At 45.9% G+C, this 25,944-nt stretch overlaps 1 protein-coding gene across 1 annotated transcript in view; it reads right to left on the bottom strand.

Moving 5' to 3' along the window:
• Positions 1–865: 865 nt before the first annotated feature.
• Positions 866–25,944, bottom strand: part of SLCO4A1 (solute carrier organic anion transporter family member 4A1) — a 69,586-nt gene continuing 44,507 nt past the window's right edge. Inside the window, exons 3-12 of the mRNA XM_053394458.1 lie at positions 25,520–25,610; positions 21,209–21,330; positions 18,705–18,816; positions 10,539–10,693; positions 8,200–8,395; positions 7,099–7,264; positions 5,082–5,251; positions 3,567–3,631; positions 2,437–2,585; positions 866–1,097 (exon numbers count right to left, since the gene is read on the bottom strand). Coding sequence (XP_053250433.1) covers positions 948–1,097; positions 2,437–2,585; positions 3,567–3,631; positions 5,082–5,251; positions 7,099–7,264; positions 8,200–8,395; positions 10,539–10,693; positions 18,705–18,816; positions 21,209–21,330; positions 25,520–25,610 — 1,376 coding nt within the window. The 3' untranslated portion in view covers positions 866–947. The remainder of the gene's footprint in view (positions 1,098–2,436; positions 2,586–3,566; positions 3,632–5,081; positions 5,252–7,098; positions 7,265–8,199; positions 8,396–10,538; positions 10,694–18,704; positions 18,817–21,208; positions 21,331–25,519; positions 25,611–25,944) is intronic.

Raw genomic sequence — 25,944 nt, 5'->3', positions numbered from 1 at the left:
CAGTAAAAAAAATAAAAATAAAAAAGGCGGATCCACCACAAATGCATCTTCCTCACTTAGTGACTCATGGCTAAATATATGAATGGCTTCTGTTAGAAATGATGTTTCGAGGTGTGGTGTTATGGAAATTCTGCCTGTCGTATTTGATCTATGGAGGCCAATACATATCTGTGAGTCACCGTGATGTTGCAGCCCCCGAGTGATGAGCAGAAAACCCCCTCAAAAGGAAGAGGACCAAGAACGTTACCAAAGAACTTCCTGCCTGAGGAGCAGGGACAAACCAGCCAAATTACATTTACACCAGAGAAGAGCTTGTACCAGCGTCCACACACGGCCCATGGGGGTGAACTCTGCTTGCCTCTTTAAGTGCTTTATACAGGAATGGTCTGAAGCTATGTTTAGCCCTTCTTGACATAAATTAACACTGTGAGGTTGGTTGATGCCACAAAACATTGTGGCATGCTGAGGTTACGCTTAAAGTTGGTCTCTAAATGCAAGGCTGGGACACTTCGTAAAGTGAATGCTGCCCACTCGAGCCAAGCAGAACACATTCCAGTGCCTCACAGGTGCTGTCATCTTGGTTTTGAAAAATAAATAAATTTCAAAATGGCGGCGCTCCATTCCAAAATGGCAGCAGCCACATGTGAGAGACATCTGAAACTGGCTGTGGCCTTTCCAAAAATCCTTGCACCTCCATCTTCCACACTGGGAAAAAGGGTCCCAAACCCTGGTGATAGGCTTCAAGGTGGCAAGGCCAGTGCACAAGTTTTGCAGTGTGCTTTTGCTTTCAGAAAATACTAAATTATATACCATTAAATTATTCTTCCCCAGAGGAGGGGGAAATGAAGAAAAATAATACCAATCATTTAACAGGAAAAGACGAATACATATTCTTTAGACACAGTATCTTGGAAATGGTGTGAAAGTCACTTGTCATATCCTCTGTGCTATATGTCGTCTTGAGATTGATGTGGGTATTTGTTCTCTTGGACATCGCAGTTGCCATTTTCAGAGGCGTCAGAGCTTCCCGGAACAGATTCAGGGGGAGGTGGCTTGTAGAGTGCGCAAGCAAGCAGGAAGAAGAAGGATCCAATCACCTGAAAGACACCAAGACTTTCAACTTATGTACTCTTTCCATAAGTCCTGATTTTCTCAGCGGAGGGCAAAAATAAAGATCACTGTTGTCCCTTTTGATGGGTTCCCCAGCCTTGTGCCCTCCTGTTTTGGAAAAAAAAAACTCCCATCACCCCTGATCCTAGGAGTATCAGAAGTTGCCAAGCACTGAGTTAGACCACTGGTGTGGTGTAGTGGTTAAGAGCAGTGGACTCGTAATCTGGTGAACCAGGTTCGCTTCCCCGCTCCTCCACATGCAGCTGCTGGGTGACCTTGGGCCAGTCACACTTCTCTGAAGTCTCTCAGCCCCACTCACTTCACTGAGTGTTTGTTGTGGGGGAGGAAGGGAAGGGAGAATGTTAGCTGCTTTGAGACTCCTTAGGGTAGTGATAAAGCGGGATATCAAATCCAAACTCTTCTTCTTTCTCATCATTCTCTACAAAGATTGCTGTTGGCTCTCCAGGGTTTCAAGCAGGGGACATTGCCAGTCCTACCTGGAGATACCAGAGATGGGACCTTCTGCATGCAAAGCAGGAGCTTTATCCCCAAGCTATGGCCCTTCCCTATAGCTCTGGACATGCTGGGTGGTGCTGGTGCCAAGTTGGGGTCCATAAACACCTAGCGCTCCTGGCTCCCTCCCTCCCAGTGCCAGAACTTTGAAGTTTGTGCCAGTCTTCCTAATGGTCACCACTTCAAGAGGAAGGAAACCTCTGAGTACACAGCCTGGGAGCTAAACCAGGGGAACACCTATCGGAGTGGTGGCGAACCTATGGCACACGTGCCAGAGTGGGCACTTAGAGCTCACTTAAACCTGTTGCTTGCTCAGCCTCCAACCCGTCTGCACCCTCTTCCTCCTCTGGCCTGTCTCCTGAACCCCACCACCATTCTCCTGGTTTGGAGCCTTCCCACTCGGATGCTTCCCTGAGAGCATTCCCTGGCTATAGCCCCCCACCAGTTCCTCCCTGACTAGTCAGTCCCTGACACACCTGGGCTGTACCACTTCAGACTGCAAGTGAGTGTGATCCCACTTAGTTTTGCATGCAGAGCTAAGCTTCTAAATGAAGAATCATTCGGTCATATGAACAGCAAACGAAACCTGAATTAGTACAACCCAGCCACATGTGTGTGAGGACTCAGCCCTAGTTTTGGCACACAGCAGAGGTTCCCCTTGAACAGCAGAAACTGACTTATACCGAGTCAGACCACTGGTCCACGTAGCTCAATATTGCCTACACTGACTGGCAGAAGCTCACCAGGTTCTCAGACTGGAAACTCTCTGTTGAAGTTCACTAAATGGTGGAGACGAAAATAATTTAGGACTACCTTGTATATAACACCTGCGACCAGGGTGTATCGACTCATAGCAAAGTTCTGGTAGACATAGCACGATCCTTGTTCACCGCACTGGTTCTGCCAAAGGAGACACGACCTGTCAATCATCGAGCCAAAAGCAATTGGTCCTGGAATACCACCTATGCAAAGACAGAAATGAGAGAGATGCCTGCTGTTGGATAAATCTCACACTAGCCATGCTCCACCCAAACCGATTCTAGCATATCTGGAAATGCTGGTATTGTGGACCTCTGCGGGAAGCCTTCTGTTGTGTTAGTTGGCATTAAATTTGGTCTGAAAATCCTGCTTCAGTGATTAGATGGAAATAATCACCGGGGAAGACTTGGGAAAACAATACCTGCTTAGGTCATTTTATGATAACTTTTAAAAGGCCAGCTGCAAGACCAGTGTTTTATATATACACAAGCACACTCCCTTGAATAACAGCATGAATGTGTGTTTCTTGGGTGAATCAAAGTTCCCAATCTGTTGGCACAGCACAAGGATCTCTGCTCTGCACTTTAATTCCTCAGAATGCAACAGTGCTCCCTAGAAATACAGGGCCGGATCCAATGCTAGCCATACTCAGAGCAGAACCATTGAAATTAATGGACATGACTAATGTGGGTCCAATCTTTTCAATGGTTGTACTCTGAGCAGGACACAATGGACACAGAATGAGCCAGACTCTAGGCCCAGCTAGTCCAATTTATGGAGATCTCTACGCTGTAGTCTTTTCAGAATGGGGAGGTGGCCCAATGCTAAGCCCTGCGTCATAGGAACATCACTGCCACAACAAAAGTAAAAAGAGGAGAGTGTCATCAAAGAAATGCTTGGACTAAAGGTGTGCAGGTCTGCAGATGCTGACCATTTCTGTTCAAATACACACCATCCTACCTTCTCAGCTAACTTGTTTTTGTGGTGGTGGTTGTTTTTAAGAAGGAGACAGTTGTATATTAAAGGTCAGTATGCCAATTGGTCCAGTATTTGTGGGTTGTTGTTTGCTTCTACAGACATAAAGAATGTCTTCATAGCCTTCATGATTTTATCTTGAGCAAGAGTTATGTCAATAAACATCATATGCAAGGAGTAGATTATTAGATCTTAGCTGTATACTGTACCAAGTGTGCGGACTACAATCCATTGGATCCCCAGAGCAAACGATCTCTGCCTGTCTGAGACGCACCTAAGAAGCATAAGATAAGACATTTATAAATGACGGTGAGCAGGAACAACCCATGAGCAGCGCAGCAGCTCTGCTTCCCATAATACCACCAAATTGTGGGTCTCAATAGTTAAGGGCACAGTGATCTGGTTCATGTTAAATATTAAAACGCCTCTGATATATAATCTTGTAAAAAGATCCTGATGGCTCAAAGTCATGGCAGTTGTTTCTGCCTACCAGGAAAAAAGAGACACAGTTATTCGGTCCAACACATGTTCCAAAATCCTGGGAGCTATGTGATTCTCATACAGAACTCAAACATGCCCATCTGGCTGCTAAGTGTCTCTGACTTGGTTGCATATAGATGTGCAGCCAATATTAAACCAGACTGCTAAGTCAGGGGTGTGGCCCTCCTACTGTTGTTGAAGCCTTAACCCCAGTAGCTGCAGGCAGCATGATCATGTCAGTTTGCATTTCTTATTACAGAACAGGGCCGTCTTTACCCAGGGGTGCAAGGGGTGTAGGGCACCTGGGCACCAAATTCTGGGGGACGCCAAATGTATACCTACTGTATACTGGCTCCCTCTCGACTGGTGGCAGTGAAAAGCAATGGAGCGAAAGTCCCCTCCCCCCCATCTCTCTGTTATTCCACAGCATCAAATATTCCTGACGAGGCAGTTCTTTCCTGCTGCGTCATTGTTACAGGTGAGCGATTCCCTTCCCCCCAAAAAGCTCAACAACTTTGTCTTCCCCCCTCCCCCCAAAAAGCTAAGAAAAAGTTAATTTAAATTTGGGGGCGCTGGGGATCTTTGCACCCTGGCGGTACATATGCTAAAGACGGCCTTGTTAAAGCAAGTATTGATCTGACATGTAGAGATCTTTCCTATTCTACTTAATTCAAGAGGGTTCTGGAAGCTTCTCTGTGTGAAAGATGCAAGCAGAAGCTTCATGATGTTTGGGTTATTCTTTCAGAGAAGCTGAGTACAGCTGGCTTAAACTGGTTCTGTTACCTCTTTCAGTCAAGGTCATGCTGGCTATAAAAATAGGCTGGAGGGAGCCTGGGTTTCACTCACTTTCTCTTCCTATCTGTTTTCTCTCTGGTGTGGTCTTCTGTATGCTTAGTGTTAAGGTTTTAGACTTATTATAAGTTATTGTAAGTTTAAGTTAAGTCTGCTGCAACTGGATTTCCTATGGACAGTGCCAATCCTGAATATATTGGATTTTTGACCATTATGCTCATTTGCCTTCAGTAGCAGTAAAGCTCTGTTGGATGAAATATTAATTGCCTCTGGTCTATTTTTTGGGAATCCTACAACGTGTTTAAGTTTTTGCTCTGCTAACTGTACATTGGAATCTGCTCTGGATCAATATGGAGTAGAATTTCAATGACAGGTCAGTGGTCAGGGATGATGGGAGTTGAGGTTCTCCTGGGACAAGCTCTGAAGAATGAGACCAGGTCCTTGCGGCTTACCGTAAAGTGGCCGTCAGAGCAGGAATGCTGCTCAGGAATGTGAAGAGGATCACCACAAACATGAAAAGCAGGAGGAGGGTCCTTCTCTCACATGAGGAGGTACACTTTCCTGCAGTCGCCAAGCCAGATGCAGCGGGAGCATCAAGTATACAGCTGCACTCATGGTAAACCTTGTCAAGCATACAACAAGAGAAGGTCCCATTTAGAAGCAATCCACACGTTCTGCCAAAACATGCTACTTTCCCACATGCTGGGAAGCAAACAAAGATGCTTTTCATTTGCATATTGAGGTGGCACCACAACTTGGTGATAGAACCTGTGTTTTGCATGCAAAAGGTCCCAGGTTCATTCTTGGACACCTCTAGGTGGGACTTGAGAAGACCTCTGTCTGAAACCCCAGAGAGTCACTTCCAAACAGTACTGAGCAGCTTCCGACAACCTGGTGAGCTCCAGATGTTTTGGACTACAACTTTCATCAGACTAGTCCAAAAACATCTGGTGGTTACCAGGATGTCGGAAGCTATTATAGACAATGCTGAGATACAGCAACCAACGAGGTACACACCTCATACATACCAGGATGGATTCTACACTTTGAGTTAATACAAATGAATAAAAATTACATGCACGCGCGCGCACACACACACACACACACACACATTTGAAGGGGAAATTGTTTTAGAACCCCCTCCCAGTTAATTTTAGCTCTGTCCACAGTTTGACTAAACTGTGATGAAGCAGGCTTCATGGCATCTACAAGTGTCAGCCTCAGAGTATCCAACCCCCATCAGTAGATTGCCAGGAATGGATAAGACTAGGAGAGTTCTTACCAATGCTTTTTATTAAATATTCACAGAGAGGGGCTTAGACATGCAGCCTCTTGGAGTAATGGTGTTGCTCCGAGTGAAACCCCACCCCCTCCGTCTATCCCACTTCCTCATGAGTCATCACTATGGGTGCTGGAAAGGCCTTTTGCCTTTGAGTTCTTTGCTCTCCTACTTTCAAGGACTGCTGTGTTCTGGGAGAGGGGGGTGTCTGGAATGCTTTATAAAGATACTGAGTCCATCAGCTGTCTCTCCCCTGGTGCTTCTTCCTCCTCCTCCTCCTTCTCTCCCATTATTTCCCAGCTTTGCCCCTCATCTGCCTCTGAGCAGTGACCTCCCTCAAACCCCTGTTATAATTCTGAATTGTCTCCTTCTTCTCTGGAAGGGTCAGGCTGGGGAGGCTGTTAGAATATTCCGTTCCACCTTAAGAACAGACGTGTGGACTTGTTGTATGTCACATGTCTGTTTACACTCCAGCACAGCTTGCTGGGAACTTCTGTTTGTGTATAGCTTTTGCTTATGCTGCCTTGCTTTGGACACAAAAGGGATCAGACATGTTTTCCTTTTGTCCTGATGTATGGGTGGCACTGCGGGTTAAACCACAGAGCCTAGGACTTGCCAATCAGAAGGTTGGCGGTTCGAATCCCCGCAATGGGGTGAGCTCCCGTTGCTCGGTCCCTGCTCCTGCCAACCTAGCAGTTCGAAAGCATGTCAAAGTGCAAGTAGATAAATAGGTACCGCTCCGACGGGAAGGTAAACGGCGCTTCCATGCGCTGCTCTGTTTTGCCAGAAGCGGCTTAGTCATGCTGGCCACATGACACGGAAGCTGTATGCCGGCTCCCTCGGCCAATAAAGCCAGATGAGCACTGCAACCCCAGAGTCGGCCACGACTGGACCTAATGGTCAGGGGTCCCTTTACCTATGCTGAATAAACTGCTTGTAAATCTGCTCACACATACTCTCCCAGCACTTCTGCTTGCGTGCTGTCTCTGCTGAGTTGTGTGCTCCAGCTTTTGAAGCTGTGAGTCGCAGATGCTCCACCAAGGACTGGAGGTTGCCCGGCACACTGGCCGGTGGGCTGGAGCCAGCTGGGGGCCTGCCAATTGTCCCCGTTTCCTTGGTTGTATGCCACCATTCCTCCTCTGCCCAGACCCTGACAACAAGACAGAGCAGATCTTTTCCGTAGATCATACCTTTTTCCCACTGTCGTGGCTGGTTGAAACCTTCTTGCATCCTGCGTGGCAGGGGGAGTAATACATGATTCCATCATTTCCACACACGGGGCTGTACATCTCTCGCAGACAATCACACTCCACATTGCAAGGGGCGGACAGGTTGAGGCGGCCTTCGGGTAAGATGCTGCACAAAGCATAGAAGTTGCCAACACACAACATTTAGCCTCTTGAAGTGTCCACAGATGGGCCACATTCATAAGGTACATTTAATGCATTACGACACCACTTTAGACAGCCATGGCTTCCCCCAAAGGATTATGGGAGCTGCAGTTTGTTAAGGGTGCTGACAGTTGTTAGGAGGCCTCTGTTGCGTTTGCCTCCTAGGTGGGTCATAAGGAAAGGGTTAAATGAGTGTGATGTGATTGGCCAGTGGGAATGCAAGGGAGGAGTAAAAGTTAGAGTGGGAGGTTTTGAAAGTCAGTTGAGGTTTGGGAGTTGAAGAAGGAAGAGGGAGGATTAGGTGTGGGTTGGTAGAGTTGTATTGTGAGAGAGTGACAGGAATTGTCAGGTGGAGTCAGATAGATAGTTGGAATAATCAGTTTAAAGTTGTTAAGAACAGATAGGTCAGTAAGAAACTAAGATTAAGAAACGGCCAAGAAAAATTAACTGAAACCATAAGCTTGTTCCTGCATTTAAAAATAAACTTGATTATTTGTTAATGTTAACATCTGTCTGGACTCCGTGTGTCCCTGTGAGAAATGGGGTGGTGGCAGCGGAAAAAGAAAGCACAGTGGTGGCACAGGGTCAATAGACCGTCAAGGATCCGGGGCCCCTGTGTGATCGCCACAGCTCCCCACAGAACTACAATTTTCAGAGGGGTTTAACAATCAATCCCTCTTCCCAGGGGAAGTTTCCCATAGTTTCTCTCTCTCCGCCCTTCCATTTTAACTAGGCTGCAAGTGAGTGACTGGCCCGAGGTCACCCAGGGAGCTTCATGGCTGAGTGGGGATGTGAACCCTGGTCTCAATTTCATACATTAATAATTCTGAGTCCCCCCCTTTGCTGCATTCTCAGCATCAACAGCATCAGCAGAGTGACATGGCTTATCATGTCTCCTACCTTCTGTCATACATCTGTGTCACTCCAGCCATGGGCATGTTGGGGCAGTGGATGAAAAAGATGAAAATGGCCAGCAAGCTGGACATGGTGCAAAACAAACAGAACTTGATAATCCCCGAACAGCGCAGCTTAAATTTGTTCACGATGAATCCTCCGAGGAATGTGCCTCCTCCTCCGGCTGGAACCACGAGGTAGCCTTCCAAATGGAGAAGAAATCGGCAAGATCACATATGTGGTTAAGGTGCTTTCCTTTATCTTTTGCAATCACACCCGTCTGGAAACACAGAGGAAGCTCTTGGCAGCACAGACTAAGAATCCCTTTGTGATAGGACAGATCTCCCACTCATCTCGGACACAGACTGCAGCAACACTGGAAGGAATAACTAGTACCGTATTTTTCGCCCCATAGGGCGCACCGGCCCATAAGCCGCACCTAGTTTTTTGGGGGGGAAATAAAGAAAAAAAATATATTTCCCCTACCAAGGCGCAAGGCTGGGGCGGGGGAAGCCCGAGCTTCCCCTGACCCCAGCCCCGAAAACAGGCTGCTCTCCACAAGCCCTCCTGCGGCTTGCGCAGAGCTACCCGAAGCCCCGGCGCAACTGCTCAGTGTGCTGGGGCTTCGGGATAAGAGGCAGCACTGCGCAAGCCAGGGGAGGGCTCCCGCGGCTTGCGCAGAGCTACCCGAAGCCCCGGCGCGACTGCTCAGCGCGCCGGGGCTTCAGGATAAGAGGCAGCGCTGCGCAAGCTGGGGGAGCCCGGCGGGAACTCCCGCGGGCTCCCAAGGCTTGCGGATAGCTTCCTGAAGCCTGGAGAGCGAGAGGGGTAGGTGCGCACCGACCCCTCTCACTCTCCAGGCTTCAGCAAAAGCCTGCATTCGCCCCATAGGACGAGGGGAATGGAGGGGAAAAAGTGCGTCCTATAGGGCGAAAAATACGGTATCTGTTCAATGAAACAAATAGCCTCAGAAGGCTTGTGATGCAGTTGGGTCCCTCCAGGCTGGTGGGGTATTTGTTTGTGGATGGGCAGACTCTGCAACTTGCATTTGATGCAATAATAGTGCATTAGTGGTGCATTTGCACTGGGCCACCCCCAAACCATTCTGCTTTATTAGTTGCTCTGCTTCTTCAATATCATCACATTTTTTGTAAGCTGGAGGGGCACTCTTTGCTACAGGACATGAAATGAGTGTTTGGCGGAGGGGACCCAGATCAGCAGGGAGCAAACGGGACATGAGCCAATTGGGAAATGAAGCAGCGTCTTCAACCTGAGACTTCACTGAAAGCAGGATTGCATAAAACCAACTTGATGCCAGCTGGAACATACATCATTAGGAATGCAAACAAAAAAGGCTCACCCTGGCCAGTGTCTGGATTGGACACCACCTAGGAACTACCATTTAAGCAGCTCTGAATACAAATTACACAGCCATTTACTGTGTGGGGTGCCATTTAGGAGTTGGCTACCTGGTGACTGTAACCACTAGGGGAGCTGGTTGTGTAGCCTGGCACCAGGCTAGAGCCAATACCCTTTGGGAAGATGCGTGTCCAGGTTTTGCGACTCAACATGGCATTGGCCTAAGGCAAGGTTAGGCTTAGTGTGTTGTCTGAACTGGTGGGGGTGCCAACTTGAATAAAATATTGGGGGGGGGAGAGATTGGTTCTATTACACAAATTGTACGCCAACCTGCATCCTCTTATGTCCCCCCTTTTTGACATAGGGGTGTTGATGGGATTTTATCTTTCTTTTCTGTAAAGTGGAAGCAGTCACCCCACCCAGAAGCCCCTACAACACTGCCAGCTCCGGAAGGGCTGCCTGGGTGAACAGAATTACTCCAGAAAAGAGGAGTACAGTATAAGCATGGAAGCTTCTCACCTCCAGCTCTGGGTCTGGGATAACAGAAGGCCAATCCAAAGGGTATTGGCTCTAGCCTGGTGCCAGGCTGCACAACCAGCTCCCCTAGTGATTACAGTAATTACACTGTACTCAAGTGACCTGGGCAAGATAACAGAACCCAGAAGACGTGCTTTCTTTGGGGTGAGTTCTCAGTGCAAAATTGTGCGAGATCACGGTGACAAAAATGGCTGCTGGGCTATCGCGGGGGGAAACGGGGTATACCAGTTTTTCCTGGACATTTGTGGGGTATGCAACACAGTGCCGCAGCAAAAAGGACTGGCTAGCAGCAAAGTGGCTGCCAGCCTCTGTTCAGGAACACTTCCATTCATGTGGGTCTCATTGTACCAATGTTTGGCTTAGCATGTTGTGTGAACCGGGCCGTACACGCCCAGTCGCTTAAGAAGGTGTAAGCAACCTGCAATGGCCCCTAACCAATATTTCCTTACCGAACAAGGTAGCTGCTTCCGAGGCACTTAAGCTAAACTGGGATTCCAGAAACTTGGGGCCGAAGGTGGACATCCCAGCAATGAGTGTGGCTTCTGTTGCTCCAGCTAAGCAAAGGAAGATGAAGGTTGGGTTCTTCAGGAGCAGCAGCACTGATCTGCATTGATCCAAGAACAGAGGGAAACCAGCATGTTGAAACAAGTTCAATCATTTGAACTCCCATTCAAGTCCCATATTAATTGTAAATGCTTTGATTGGTAATTCTATGTGGTAGCCTGGTTTTCCCCAATTTCTTGTATACTTTACATATATGTATAACATTTTTGTCCCATTTTTCTTCCAAGAAGCCCATAGTCCCCCTCTCGTCTTCACAGTATCATTGTGACGTAGGCTAGGCTGAAAAAGCGAGTTTCCATGGCCAAGCAGGAATCTGAAACTTGGTCCTCCCCAGTCATAGTCCAGCACTCCCAAACTTGCACCATGCTGCACCTCTAGGTAAAGGTAAAGGATCCCTGGATGGTTACATCCAGTCAAAGGCGACTATGGGGTTGTGGTGCTCATCTTGCTTTCAGGCCGAGGGAGCTGGCGTTTGTCTGCAAACAGCTTTCCGAGTCATGTGGCCAGCATGACTAAACTGCTTCTGGTGCAATGGAACACCGTGACGGAAAACAGAACGCACATAAATGCCATTTACCTCCCTGTTGCAGTGGTACCTATTTATCTACTTGCACTGGTGTGCTTTTGAATTGCTAGGTTAGAAGGAGCTGGGACAGAGCAACCAGAGCTCACCCCACTGCGGGCATTCGAACCACTGGCCTTATGATCGGCAAGCCCAAGAGGCTCAGTGGTTTAGATCACAGCGCCACCCGCGTCCCTTCTATCCCTGTTAACTTACACCCGCTGGTTCATTTTGGCCCTCTGTGCAACATTTAACATTCTGCTAGGGAATCCCAGAGCCACTGACACAGATATGTGGAAATCCTGGTGCTGCACCAGATGGTTCCTTCTTACCCTCCAGCTGTTGAATAAGAAACACTTTGAGGGGATTCTCTGCAAGAAGTTCTGGTGCAAGAAGACCAAAGCAGAGGAGGAAGTATCTCAGCAGAGAGGTTGACTTGTGTTCCTTGCAATCTGCCAAAAGCCATCCATGCGTCTTGTAGCTGCATGCATGCAATTTTGGAGATGCATTTGCATTTTGAAGTTTTGGAAAGCTGTATGGCAAGACTTGAAATTCGGCTATTCGTTTATCTTATTTACATCCTTATGTAGGTGTCACTTTGTTATTTTGGACTTTTGCACAGTCGGGGCAGATAAAGAGTTTGTGTTTCTTTTTTAACAACTTGATGTGAGAATGTATGTGGAGAAAATGGAAACTGGAACTTAAGTGGATTTACTGAGAATTAAATAGATGTCTCTGTTTCCATGGAAATTGTTTTCTGCATGAACTTGTGATTGGCATAAAGGTTGGTTGTGTTTGCAACTGCCCCCAGCCATTCTGACAACTGGAATGTGGCCCCAACAGCTTTTAATCCAGGAAATGTGGCCCTTTATTCCCCTCCAAAAAAGGTTCCCCACCCCCAATTTAAAGAAAACTAGATGGAAAAACACAGAACACTGACATTAATACATGTGGAAATAAGCACCAAATAATTAAATAGTACCCAGGAACTGGACATGTGAATAAGCCCTCTGCAGGACGGGTGTCGAAAGATATTTTAGCATATATGACATGTGGCAATTATTTCTGTATTTTTCTCCAGAAAGTGATTCCAGCTGTGAGTCTTTCTCCTGGGTACAGAAAAGGCCTTGGGGAACTAAGATGGTCCCAATTATCTATCCCTCTCTCGGATATGAAGAGCAACCAAATTCAACAGGATTTCTTCTGCACCAAGTTGAATCTCTATGTTATACAACTTTATGAAGCCCTTTGCCCCCTTTGCAATGAAATTGACAGCACAGTTGCAGTCCAGGGAAGACTTGTAGTTGTTGCTGCATTCTCCCCCACAAGCGACCCTTGGAATGATTCATCACTGTTTCCCGATGCGCTTCTGTGACATGTATCTGAAGATATATGTACCCAATCTGATAGCAGAGTCCAAGCAGAAGCTAGGCATTTGGGGTGTGGAATCTAAGCTACTTTATTACAGTGGTACCTCTAGTCACGAACATGATTCATTCCGGAGGTCTGTTCTTAACCTGAAACTGTTCTTAACTAGAGGCGTGCTTTCGCTAATGGGGTCTGTTGCTGACGCTGCACTGCCGGCACACAATTTCCATTCTCATCCTGAGGCAAAGTTCTCAACTTGAGGTAACTCTAGTGGAGTTTGTAACCTGAAGCATTTGTAACTCGAGGTGCCACTGTACATGGTACCTTGGGTTACAGATGATTCAGGTTACAGACGCTTCAGGTTACAGACTCCGCTAACCCAGAAATAGTACCTCCGATTAAGAACTTTGCTTCAGGATGAGAACAGAACTTAATTTGTTCTGGAGGTCTGTCCTTAACTTGAAACTGTTCTTAACCTGAGGTACCACTTTAGCTAATGGGGCCTCCTGCTGCTGCCACACCACCACTGCATGATTTCTGTTCTCATCCTGAAGCAAAGTTCTTAACCCGAGGTACTATTTCTGGGTTAGTGGAGTCTGTAACCTGAAGCGTCTGTAAACTGAGGTAACACTGTATTCCTTTGGCTACAATAGGATGCTTGGTTCAAACGTAATTTCAGTGAGGTGGGGAGGAGACAGGGGTGGCCACCATATGCCCAGGGGCACCACACTGGCCATGCCTGATGTAGAGCAATGCTTTGCATTCCTTCATGGTAGGACCAACACATAGGGTTGCCATATTCCCAAAAGTGAAAATCTGAACAAAGGTGTTGAGCTGTTTCCCCACTCCCTTTTTGGCCTTTTTTTTGAATTTTTAAATGATATAATCATCATCATCATCATCATCATCATTATCCTCTTGCCAGTGTGAGTGTAGTGGTCAAGAGCGGTGGCCTCGTAATCTGGTGAACCGGGTTCGATTCCCCGCTCCTCCACATGCAGCTGCTGGGTGATCTTGGGCTAGTCACACTTCTCTGAAGTCTCTCAGCGCCACTCACCTCACAGAGTGTTTGTTGTGGGGGAGGAAGGGAAAAGGAGAATGTTAGCCGCTTTGAGACTCCTTAGGGTAGTGAGAAAGCGGGATATCAAATCCAAACTCCTCCTCCTCTTCTTCTTCTTCATACATCTGGGTTTCCCCAGACATTTTGCTGATTTGCCAAAAACTCACCCGGACAAGATTTTCTGGCCAAATTTCTGGACGTGTCTGGGGAAAACTGGGCATATGGCAGCCCTACCAACCCATGGTCTGCAAAAATGGCATTGTTTTGAAACATGAAACAATTATTTGATTACAAACTTTAACTGTCTTGGGACACAACCCATACAATCCAGAACTTTAAAGTCATTCTAATTTTCATGGGAACAATTTGTAGAACTAGTTATGGTGAATGGGCTTTCACCAACCTGGTGCCCTCTAGATATTTTGGACTACAGCTCCCCATCAGCCCCAGCAGGCTAGGTCATAACTATTGCTTTCTTCCTATATAAATACAAATGTAAGGCTGTCACCACGCAGCCCCCATTGGAAAATTTGTAGCATCTCATCAGAATTCTGCATTTGCATGAAGCCAGGGGTAGATGGGGTTGGAGAACAACAAAGCAGAGGTGGCAGCCACTAGTTAATTTATAAAAATGCAACACTGACTCCCTTCTATTTCATCTTCATCATCTTCAGTAAACACTAGATGCAGGAAAATGAAAGGAAAGATAGTGTCAAGTTTTCGGTTATCGGCTGAGAAACAGCTGAGAAGAGGCTGACCTTCTCTGATCTTTTTTGATGATGTTCTGTAACAACAACTGTTGAACTATCCTCTCTCCCCGGGTGTTTTCTCAGATAGGCATGTGGTTCAGGAACACAACAGTTAGTGAGAATTACAAGTCTCTAACCAGTGAAATCCACAGAAAGCTAATCTTGTTCTTAAATGTTACTTTGAGAACAAGACTTGCTTGTACCAGATTTCATTCAATTTGTTGTGCTTTGCGGGGGACAGTGCTTTGCAATGTTTCCATTCTATATGAATTTAGGAAAAAGAAATCAGCAACACCAGAAATATGTAGATCAGAGGAGTGCATAAGAAAATAAGAAGAGCCTGGTGGATCAGGCCCAGCTAGTCCAGCAAACTGCTCTCACGGTGGTCAAACAGTTGTCTGTTGGAAACCAGGCAGCAGAAACTATTGCTGCAGGTTTTGGTATAGGAAGTACTATGTAACTTTGTTGTCTAAGAGAAGAATTCAACTACCCTGTCTCAGTAGTGCAATGGGGCCTTCCTCACCCTCCCCTTCCTCCAAGCACCCCCATGGCTCCCCCAAATCAACTCTGGAAAACCCCCAGAACATAGCACAGGGAGGGGGGCGAGAGGGGAGATCATCCCATCAGCCAAGTAGAAACGTTTGCGCTGGCAGCACAATCACCTTAGTGCTATGTTGAATTCCACCCTGAGTTTGCTGTTTTCCTTTTCCTTGCCTGCCCCCTTTCCTTTTGTGCTGTGTCGTTTTTATTCTGAGGGAAGGCTCCCTGAAGCTAGAAGGCCTGTAAATCATGGGTGGATAAGCACTTGAAGATAAGCACCTGGAGTGAAAAGTCAAGCAAACTCTTGAGTTCCCGGCTTCTATTCTGCATCTCTGTTGTTTGGGTCATACGCCGACCAGCATTTAAATGCTATTTCTGAATTTAATTTCCTTATAGAAGAACTGAGCCATAATCTTGGAAAGTGGCACCAAGTCAAGAATTTCACTCAATAACTAGGCTGAAATTTCTTCAGGATACTCTTTCTGCATAATACATACAAATTGCCTGGCAACCAACCCAGGTGGGCCACACGCCAGAGGAGACTTATGGGTGCTTAAGCCCACTGGCATCCTTTATTATCCTCTATTATTATTTATTTCAGCATGCCTACCAAGGCATATACTGCTGTTGCCTATATTTTTACTTATTTTTATCTGCGTTTGAATGAGAATTATTTTATGCACATTTTAATATAGTTACTGCGAGTTTTAACTGTGTTTTACCTTCAATTTTATTATGCAAACCCAGTGCTGGCTGGTTCCTATTAAGGCTGGTGAGGCAAAAGCCAGTATTTCTGGCAGAAAATGTGCACCATTTGGACAAGATGCACATCCATACCTATTTGTAAACACCCGGGTACGCGTGTGTCTAGGTATTGGGTAGGGATAACGGGTAAAGGTAAAGGGACCCCTGACCATTAGGTCCCGTCGCGGACGACTCTGGGGTTGCGGCGCTCATCTCGCTTTATTGGCCGAGGGAGCCGGCATACAGCTTCCGGGTCACATGGCCAGCATGACTAAGCTGCTTCTGGTGAACCAGAGCAGCGCATGGAAACGCCGTTTACCTTCCTACTGGAGCGGTACCTATTTATCTACTTGCACTTTGATGTGCTTTCAAACTGCTAGGTTGGCAGGAGCAGGGACCGAGCAACGGGAGCTCACCCCGTCATGGGGATTCGAACCGCTGACCTTCTGATCGGCAAGCCCTAGGCTCTGTGGTTTAACCCACAGCGCCACCCACGTCCCACTAAAAGGCAGAGAGGCCAGGAGGAGGAGGAACCAAGTCAATGACAGGTAGCGGCAGAGCCAACGATAGGTGGAGCCAACTAATTCTGGTTCCGTTTTTGCCCAAGGTGGGGGTCGAACCCATAACTCTGAGATTGAGAGTCTCCTGCTCTACCGACTGAGCTGTGATTAAGCAGTTTAGGCACCGTTCAAAATAAATGAATAATAAAACACATGAGGTGTGTAAGAATGCTTAGCAGTGCATTGGAAATGTGGGTGTAAAGAACGTCACGTAGTAATGATTCTACCCTGATCACATGGGGATGGGGGAGAAATCTAGTCAACTAGGGTGGCCATGAACCCTACTTCACAGAGGACAGTCCTCTGAATAACTCAGGACCCAGACATCTAAAAGACCATCTCCTGCCTACAGACCCTCTTGGATGCTGAGGTCTGTAGAAGAGACCATCTTGTTACTTTATAAGCTTGACTGCACTGTCCGGCATCACATTCAGTGATGTCATCCAGGTCTTCCATGCAAGGGGGGAGTCTTGATTGGGCCAGGATCTGTGCCTTTACACCAGTATCACTTCACGTGTTGGCCAAAAGCACAGAGAGGGAGCCTGACTGGCTTGCAGAACCTGGAGATCCCTCTCTTGTGTATTCTCCCAATGTCTGCTGCTGTAGCAGGGGTCATCTGAACTCCCCTGTGATGTCCAAGCAGATACTACTACAGTGGTACCTCAGGTTAAGAACTTAATTCGTTCCGGAGGTCCGTTCTTAACCTGAAACTGTTCTTAACCTGATGTACCACTTTAGCTAATGGGGCCTCCCACTGCCACCACGCCACTGCCGCATGATTTCTGTTCTCATCCTGAAGCAAAGTTCTTAACCTGAGGTACTATTTCTGGGTTAGCGGAGTCCGTAACCTGAAGCGAATGCAACCTGAAGCGTCTGTAACCCGAGGTACCACTGTATTCAGTGCCTCTCTTTAGCTCTGATGTCACTTAGCTCGGCCTGACTGGGGCTGATGGACATTGTAGTTTAAAGCTTCTGGAAAGGTTAGCAAAGGCTGCTCTAGTCAAAGCGATGCACTTTCAGGTCGACCAGTTCTCTAAATCATTCCCATTGAAATCAGGAGGACTTGGTTTTATAGGTTGTGCCTACAAAATGCTATACTGCAATAATTATCAATCACCATGTAAATAAATGTATTTTGCTTAAGGCAGCCTTTCCTAACTTGGTGTTCTCTAGACTAGGTGATATGGAAGATATCTCCCATCATGAGGATGGGAGTTGTACTTCAAAATATATGGAAGATCCCAGGTTGGCAAAGGACATGTTAGCCAATAGCAATGGATTGTACTCAATGGGCAGTAATGGCTAGTGTAAGGCAGTGGTGAATATGTCAATTTCGATTTCCCTCAGTTTTTCATTTTTCCACTCATAAGTTCAGTTTTCAACATTTCTACACTAGTTTGAAATTTATATATATATATATATATATATATATATATATATATATATATATACACACCTCATGAAAATGTATACCATAGTATTTTTGTACAAATTTCTCCCAATACCCAGATTTTTGTATGCAATATTGTCTAATGGACACATTTGTTTTGGTAAAGCAACATTCCGTAATATAACACATTTTTTGTATGTTATTTTCACAAATATATGCATTTTTATTCACACTTTATTCTAGTACAGTGGTGCCTCGCAAGACAAAAAGAATCCGTTCCGCGAGTCTCTTCGTCTTGCAGTTTTTTCGTCTTGCGAAGCAAACCCATTAGCGGCTTAGCGGATTAGCGCTATTAGCGGCTTAGCGGGTTTAGCGGATCAGCTGATAAGTGGCTTAGCAGCTTAGTGGATCAGCTGATAAGCGGCTTAGCGGCTTAGCGGATCAGCTGTTAAGCGGCTTAGCAGATCAGCTGATAAGCGGCTTAGCAATCAGCTGTTAAGCGGCTTAGCGGCTTAGCGGATCAGCTGTTAAGCGGCTTAGCGGCTTAGCGGATCAGCTGATAAGCGGCTTAGCGGCTTGGGAAAAAGGGGGGGGGAGGATAAAAACCCTGCAGGAACTCGCAAGACATTTTCGTCTTGTGAAGCAAGCCCATAGGAAATTCGTTTTGCGAAGCACCTCCAAAACGGAAAACCCTTTCGTCTAGCGGGTTTTCCGTCTTGCGTGGCATTCGTCTTGCGTGGCACCACTGTATTTGCATTCTTGTTCAAATTACTTAAGCGGAGAACAGTACTGAAAAGATTCTGAGAAGTGCGAATTTTGAAGGACGGTGTCAGTTTTGTTATGGAAAGTGCAAATTAGGAAGATTCACCTTTAATTGTGAAGTGAATCAAATTTATTCCCCACAACTCCTGCGCCACAATGTGGGAGAACATTAACTTGTTTGTGGTTGAAGATCCAGGAGGAAGGAGCAAGGCTGTTGCAGAGTTTAAAGACAGTTAAGAAATAAATTGTTAAGAAAACACTCCCTCCCCCAATAAAATACACAGTTATCTGAACAACAGGTACAAGAAGTTCTCACCGTGGCAGGTCTTTAACCGTCTTCCCAAAGTCAGGATCTGAGGCTGTTTTGTGGCTGCCGTCTTTCAGCTGATGGGCCTCTGAAACTCTCATGACTATGTAGCGCTGCGAACCTGAAAACATACAAAATTCAGTGTGCACCTTGCAGCCGGGTGATTTGGCCAGCCTGGGGGATTGTCCCAATTCAGAAACATCCTCCATGCAGTGTTCAAATGGCTGGGGGTTGTACAGAGTGCCCTGTGTCCCCTTTCCAAATATCAACCTGCTTGCCAGTTCTGACCTCTGATCTCCGTGCCTTTTGAGCCTGTGTAGTGTCATTGGCTAGAATATGCATCTGGACAGGGGAGAACAGCGTTCAAATCCACACTTGCCCATGAATATCACTGAGAGGCCATGGGCTAGACACTATCTCTCAGTGTTGCCTACCTCACAGTCAGGGAAGGGTCTCCTATGGAAATAATGAAGTTTAAGCTTCAGGGCTGCAGAAGCAATTTTAGTTCACATTGCTTAAAATTCTGGGGTCTAGCAGACCCAATTTGAGTGGCACGACCTGAATTCATTAATTTTTTGTTGCAAATATTTCCACAATCCCATACCCTCCAAGAATTCACTGATGAAAATAAGGACTTCCTATTCCACAATAATAATAATAATTTTTTTATTTATACCCCACCCATCTGATTGGGTTGCCCCAGCCACTCTGGGTAACTTCCAACATATACAAAAACATAAGAAAACATTGAACGTTTTTTTGGAAAAAAACAAACCTTCCCTATACAGGGCTGCCTTCAGATGTCTTCTAAAAGTTGTATAGTTACTTATCTCCTTGGATCGAGGGTCACATAACTCCATACCCTCCAAGATTTCTCTGATGAAAATAGAGATGTCCTACCATACCCTCCAACATTTTTCTGATGAAAGGAAGGACATCCTAAAGCAAAGCAGGATGTTATGGGATCAGATCAGAAACCAGGATGGCTTCTGTGAATCTGGGACTGTCCCTGGAAAATAGGGACTGTTGGAGGGTCTGCAATCTCAAAGTTTGAGAGTCAGTAGCACAGATGTTGTAAAGGTGTGCTGATCTGTTATGGAACAACCCCACTGAAGCAGGTAACAGTGGTTACCCAGACCTCATTGTTGGTTGTTAAGAGGCCCCAGTGACAGTTCAAGCTTTGGGGCCACAAAAATGTAGGTCCGCCACTTAGGATAGGGCCTCAAGTCATCAGCTATCTATGGTGGCCCAACAGAGACCCAATCAATGTCCTGGTTTTGCTGCCTGCACAGGCATGCCACCAGCTCATGGAAGGCCACAGGCTTTTCTCCTTACACCAACCAGCAGTGGCAAAGGCTCTCTAGACAAAAGTATTTCCTAGCTCTGCTGGCGAATGTCAGGAACTGAACCCTGGGACCCTTTTACATGCAAATCATGTGCTCAGCAGCAAGATACCAACCCTCCCATGTAGAGTTCAGTGCATGAAACATTATCCGCAACTCCAACAGACCAAGAGAAGGTCAATTGACACATCAGAAGGAGGTGAGCAGGGGGGAAATGGCATAAAAGGCAGCAGCAGGCCTGATCCAGAGGCTGAGCGGAGAATTTCAGTGCCTTGTCTGCTCTGAGCTTGGCTATCCAAAAGTACCGCACAATGAAAAGGGAGGGTGAGGGAATCTTAGGACACCATGTGTGTGTCATCAAGCAAGTTGCAAAAAGCTCGTCAGCTTGTTTCAAAGTGATTTGGGACAAGGCCTGAGAGGGGAAGGAAGGCGACTGAGCAAAAGAGATGCCGGAGGAGGAAGATGCGGGGGAGAGAATTTGCATTGCTTTCATTTCTCCCCCTCCACAGGCAAATATGCACAGCATGACCGAGGTTCAAGTGATAACACACAGGGCATAACAATGGCAGATTAACAAAGGCACGCTGTTCTGCAAATTCTGTTTCCTTTCCCTATTCGTCTCCCAGGGCTCCAGGATTCAGTCAGTCCGCTGCCAGCTAGCTGGTACATCCGTGCTAGGCCATGGTTTGGTGGAGCATAAAGTACAAACAAGACCACTGGTTATTTTGTATTTTGATTAACAGAATGGTAAGCAGAATGAACTATTTCCCAAGTCTTACCATTTGTTATGCTGCCTATCTGTGTTGTCCAGCCACATGCTGAAAGAGAATCTGACCACATTCTTAAGAACATCATGGGAAACTGCCTTATTCTGGGCCACTTTGTTTGTCCATGAAGTCCTGTATTACCTACACTGGCTTACAGCAGCTCTCTAAAGTTTCAGGCTGGGGACATTCCCAGCCCTACCTGGAAATGCCATGGAAGTGAACCTGGGATTTTCTGCATGCAAAGCAGGTGCACCAATGCTATGCTATGGCCTCTCCTGCTCCTTATCAGGACAGGAGGGGTACAGTATTAGTATCCCTGCCACTTGGCAGCCCTCCATTCTCTTGAGAAGGGCAAGGACTGCTGTGCTGCAAAATGAGTTTAGTTGGGACACTCTTGACCTACCTGGCAGGCGATGAGGGTACCCCAAGATGGGGATCGAGATCAAAAGGGATCCAGCCCCTGCACCCAGGAATCCAATCCACCAAGCTCCAACCCACAGAGTATTGTCCGGTGTAAGATCAATTCTGCAGGTAAAGGGCAGAGGAGGAAGGTTACTCATTTATGACAATTCTCTTCCCGTATTCTGACAAACTGACGTCAGCCAAGAACAAGCCAGGGATGATCTAGACTAAAAGCTTATGACGATGTCATAGTGCCCCTACTTCCCAGACAGGTGGAGACTTTTGAAGGCGAGGGAAGCATTTTGCAATGATTAGAAACGAACCTGAATTCGACTTGAGTTGGAATTTAGCAGGCTGGGCTCACGTCAAGGCTCAAAGGCCCACTCTGGGATTCAAGATTAATAGATTGCAGGCTCAACTGCTTAAATTAATGTAAGATGAAAGTTTCTACGCAAGATCGAAATACCAAAACAGAGCGGGTGAGCAGAGTTTTTAATATCTGCCAATAGCTTTAGCAAAATTATCAGCACAGGTCAAACGGCCTCCCTTTCTTTTTAACCAAAATTATCTGTGCATTTGGCATATGCCCTTAATTCACAGGACCACTTAATTGCTTATTGCTGCAGTAATCACTCCGTGAGCAGTGCTTTGGCCAGAGATAAAAGCGCTCCTGAAAAATAGCAAGGTATTATCCTTCTGCCTTCCCAAAGGTGCCCTTGACCCCAGAGAGAACCCTTAAATCACCCTTATGTTGAACAAAAATTTTTTGCATGGGACTTCCTTGTAGAAACAACCATGAACAGATAAACCTTCCAAAAGGAACCGTTTGGTCACATAATAATAATAATAATAATAATAATAATAATAATAATAATAATAAATTTTATTTATATCCCGCCCTCCCCAGCCGAAGCCGGGCTCAGGGCGGCTAACAACAATCAAATAATACAACATTCTAAAATCATTTCATTAAAATTAATTCAACTCAAATTGATGGCAACCATTAGGCTAAAGTTCTGTGAAGATTGCCAGAGGAGGGAGTCAGGCTGTGCCCTGACCAAAGGCCTGGTGGAACAGCTCTGTCTTGCAGGCCCTTTGGAAAGATGTCAAGTCCCGCAGGGCCCTAGTCTCTTGTGACAGAGCGTTCCACCAGATTGGAGCCACAGCCGAAAAAGCCCTGGCTCTAGTTGAGGCCAGCCTAACCTCTCTGTGGCCTGGGACCTTCAGGATGTTTTTGTTTGAAGACCGTAAGTTCCTCTGTGGGACATACCAGGAGAGTCAGTCCCGTAGGTCCTAGGGTCCTAGGCCGTATAGGGCTTTAAAGGTTAAAACCAGCATCTTAAACCTTAAACTAGTGGAGGTAGAACATAGCCAGCAGGGCTGGTAGCCATTGATAACCTCATCCTCTTTTGAAAGCCCTATACAGCCTAGGACCTTCATACCTACGGGATCGCCTCTCCTGGTATGTCCCATGGAGGACCTCACAGTCTTTAAACAAAAACATCTTGGAGTTCCCGGGCCACAGGGAGGTTAGGCTGGCCTCAACCAGAGCCAGGGTTTTTTCGGCTGTGGCCCCGATCTGGTGGAACGCTCTGTCACAAGAGACCAGGGCCCTGCGGGACTTGACACCTTTCTGCAGGGCCTGCAAGACGGAGCTGTTCCACCAAGCCTTTGGCCAAGGCACAGTCTGATTATCCTTTGGTAATCCTCATAGAACTCTAGCCCAATGGTTGCCATTAATTTGATTCCGAATTGATTTTAGTATGAATTGATTTTAGAATGTACTTCAATTAATTGATTGTGATTTTATGTAAACTGTGTTACTTTTACTGTTGTTAGCCGCTCTGAGCCAGGCTTCGGCTGGGGAGGGCGGGATATAAATAAGAATTTGTTTGTTTGTTTGTTTGTTTGTTTAAAGCTATGCATGCTTCAATATGGTCCAAGTCATCAGAAGTGAATGGGCTAAAATTCTGAATGAATGTCGTTGGAGCTTCCTGTGACTGATGATAGAGGCCTTCACAGTTCCAATTTTAGTATATGTGCTGCCGAAGCGAGGCCAAAATTGCTTACAAACAGGCACAGAAGTCAGCCAAGCATGAATGGCAGCTAAGACGTTGGCAAGCGCTGATTGCTGCCTCTAAGCTTCGCAGCTCTCGTGGTTTTTGGAATTTAATCAACAAAAGATTGAGGAAATACCCATTGACGGTTATACCAGCCCCGATATGGGAACAATTTCTAAGAAAATATTTCTCCCAGACAGTGATCTCTAACATTCATTCTGATACTCTTTCATGCCACTTGCCCATATGGCCAGATACTGACCCGGAGGAAATAGCTGATTTAATTGCTAAACTGAAAACTGATAAAGCCCCAGGGCCCGATCTGATCCCGGCGGAAGCTATTAAACAACACCCAGCATGGTGGGCCAAAATTCTTGCAAAAATCTTTGATGCAATTAATGCCACGGGCCAGATACCTAGATCATGGAAGGAGTCCATCATAATTCCTATATACAAAAAAGGACCACCAGAGGACCCAGGAAACTATCGTAATATCAGTTTATTATCAATCATCGGAAAAATCTATACTCGCTTCCTGCTAACCAGACTAACCCAATGGGCCGAAGATTCCAATCTGATAGGCCATGAACAGGCCGGGTTTAGACCTAATCGTGCTTCTATTGACCATGCAATAATTCTACATCATTTGGCGCGGAAGTATTCTTCCCCCACTCATGGTCTTTTATGTGCCGCTTTTATAGACCTGAAGGCGGCTTTCGACAGTATCTCTAGAGAGCTGCTATGGGAAAAATTGGCAAAGTGGGGTATAGATAAAAGGCTGTTGTGGCTAATGATTAAATTACATGAAGGGACAGCCGCTAGGGTGAGGTTAACACCTGAGGGCGATCTCACAAACTCTGTTCCAATAAATAAGGGGGTCTGACAAGGGTGCATCCTTGCCCCCTATCTCTTTAACCTCTATATTAGTGACATGAGAACTCCCCTAGTTGAGGCCCAAACCACCATTCATGCACCCAGGCTTGCAGACTATCGCTGCCCCTTACTATTGTACGCTGACGATGCGGTGATCCTCTCATATTCAAGAATCGGTTTGAGGAGGGCCTTTAAGATCTTCACGTTATACTGCCAAACAAATTTACTTACTATTAACCATTCCAAATCTAAAGTCCTAATTTTTTCCAGGAGTCGTAAATTGTATAGGTGGGAACTCGAGGGGAAGCCAATTGAACAAGTCTACAAATTTCAATATCTAGGAATTTACTTTCAGTATAATATGGGATGGAAAGCGCATATCACATACTTACAAAATAAGGGCAAAGCCCTTATCTACGCTCTATTACGCTTTTTCTTTACAGAGGGGGCTATGCATGTTCCATCTGCCTTAAAAGTTTATAGTGCAAAAGTGGTTGCAACTATGGCCTATGCGGTCCCTCTATGGGGCGCTTTTGTAAACTTCATGCCTCTGGTGACATTGCAAAATCTTTTTCTCAGACGCCTTTTGAAACTACCCTCCTGTGTAAGCAACTCTGCTATTCGCTTAGAACTCAAGACCCCCTCCTTAGAGATCCTGATGTGGAGACATGCCTTTAATTACTGGCTGTCCCTTTGGCATAAATTGCCCAATTACCATCTTATTCAGTGCCTTTGGAGAGATGAATTTACCAGCCCATGGGCAACAAAAATCCATTCCAAACTGTTGTCTTATGGAATCTCTCCTTCCGATATACTAAATTTAGATCTAATTACAGCAAAAAAGGTCATCAAACAAAGATTGGAGGAGGTTTGCCTTCACAGTTCTTATGCTCTTGCAGTGAGAAGCTAATATTTAATTAATAAAATAAATAAAATCAGCAGTTGAGGAAGAGCACAGCCATCGCCGCTATGGGGCTATCATCTACTGGGGCTAGGAAGTTGCAGCCAATTGAAGCTGATCATAGAATTGGAAGGTTCGAAATGACCACGAGGGTTATCTAGTCCAACCCCTTGCAGTGCAGGAAACTTTTGCCAAATGTGGGCTCAAACCCATGACTCTGAGATTAAGAATCTCATGATCTATCAGCTGAGCTAAGATGCATGACAGGACCTGCATGATACTTGGACTTATGTATAATGTGTGAAGTGATTTTCTGAAAATGCTGGAGTTGAGCTACATTTCATGTTTGAAGCCTGTTTTTGAGTTCAGCAGGATGAGAGCAGATCGCCTGTGTCTTTACTTTAAAAAAAAACAAAAAACCTAGGTAAAAGGTTTAACAAGAATTTGCTGTGTCCAAGATAAAGAATGCTAAACTTACTGTCTTCCGATTTCGGTGTAAATGTTCAGAAAGATCCCTCCAACCAGATAGCCAGCTGCAGGACCCAATATGGCAGCAGTGTAGAAAATAGCTGAAAAAGAAAGATGTCAAGAGAGACACTTGAAAAAGTTCAAAGTTCAAAAAGTCAGTTCTGAATTCTAAAGTTTTGCTGAAGTTCAGATTTTTTTTGGGGAGGGGGGAGGGAATTCATTGCAGATGTACCATCAGTTTCTCCAAGTTCCCAACATTCTCTCGCTATCACTGGGGAACAGATGTTTGTTCGCCCACATTAGTATTGCAAAGGGAAAGCTTAAGTGCTGTTCGCTTATTATTTTTTGCCATAGGTGGGTCCAGAGATGGAGGAGAAATTTGATTCAGATTGCATTTAAAGGCGAATCTGTGTAATTCTCACTCTCTGAAACAGT

This window comes from Podarcis raffonei, chromosome 6 (assembly GCF_027172205.1).
Source record: "Podarcis raffonei isolate rPodRaf1 chromosome 6, rPodRaf1.pri, whole genome shotgun sequence".
NCBI classification, from domain to species: domain Eukaryota; kingdom Metazoa; phylum Chordata; class Lepidosauria; order Squamata; family Lacertidae; genus Podarcis; species Podarcis raffonei.
This window is presented reverse-complemented; position numbering and strand designations above follow the sequence as displayed.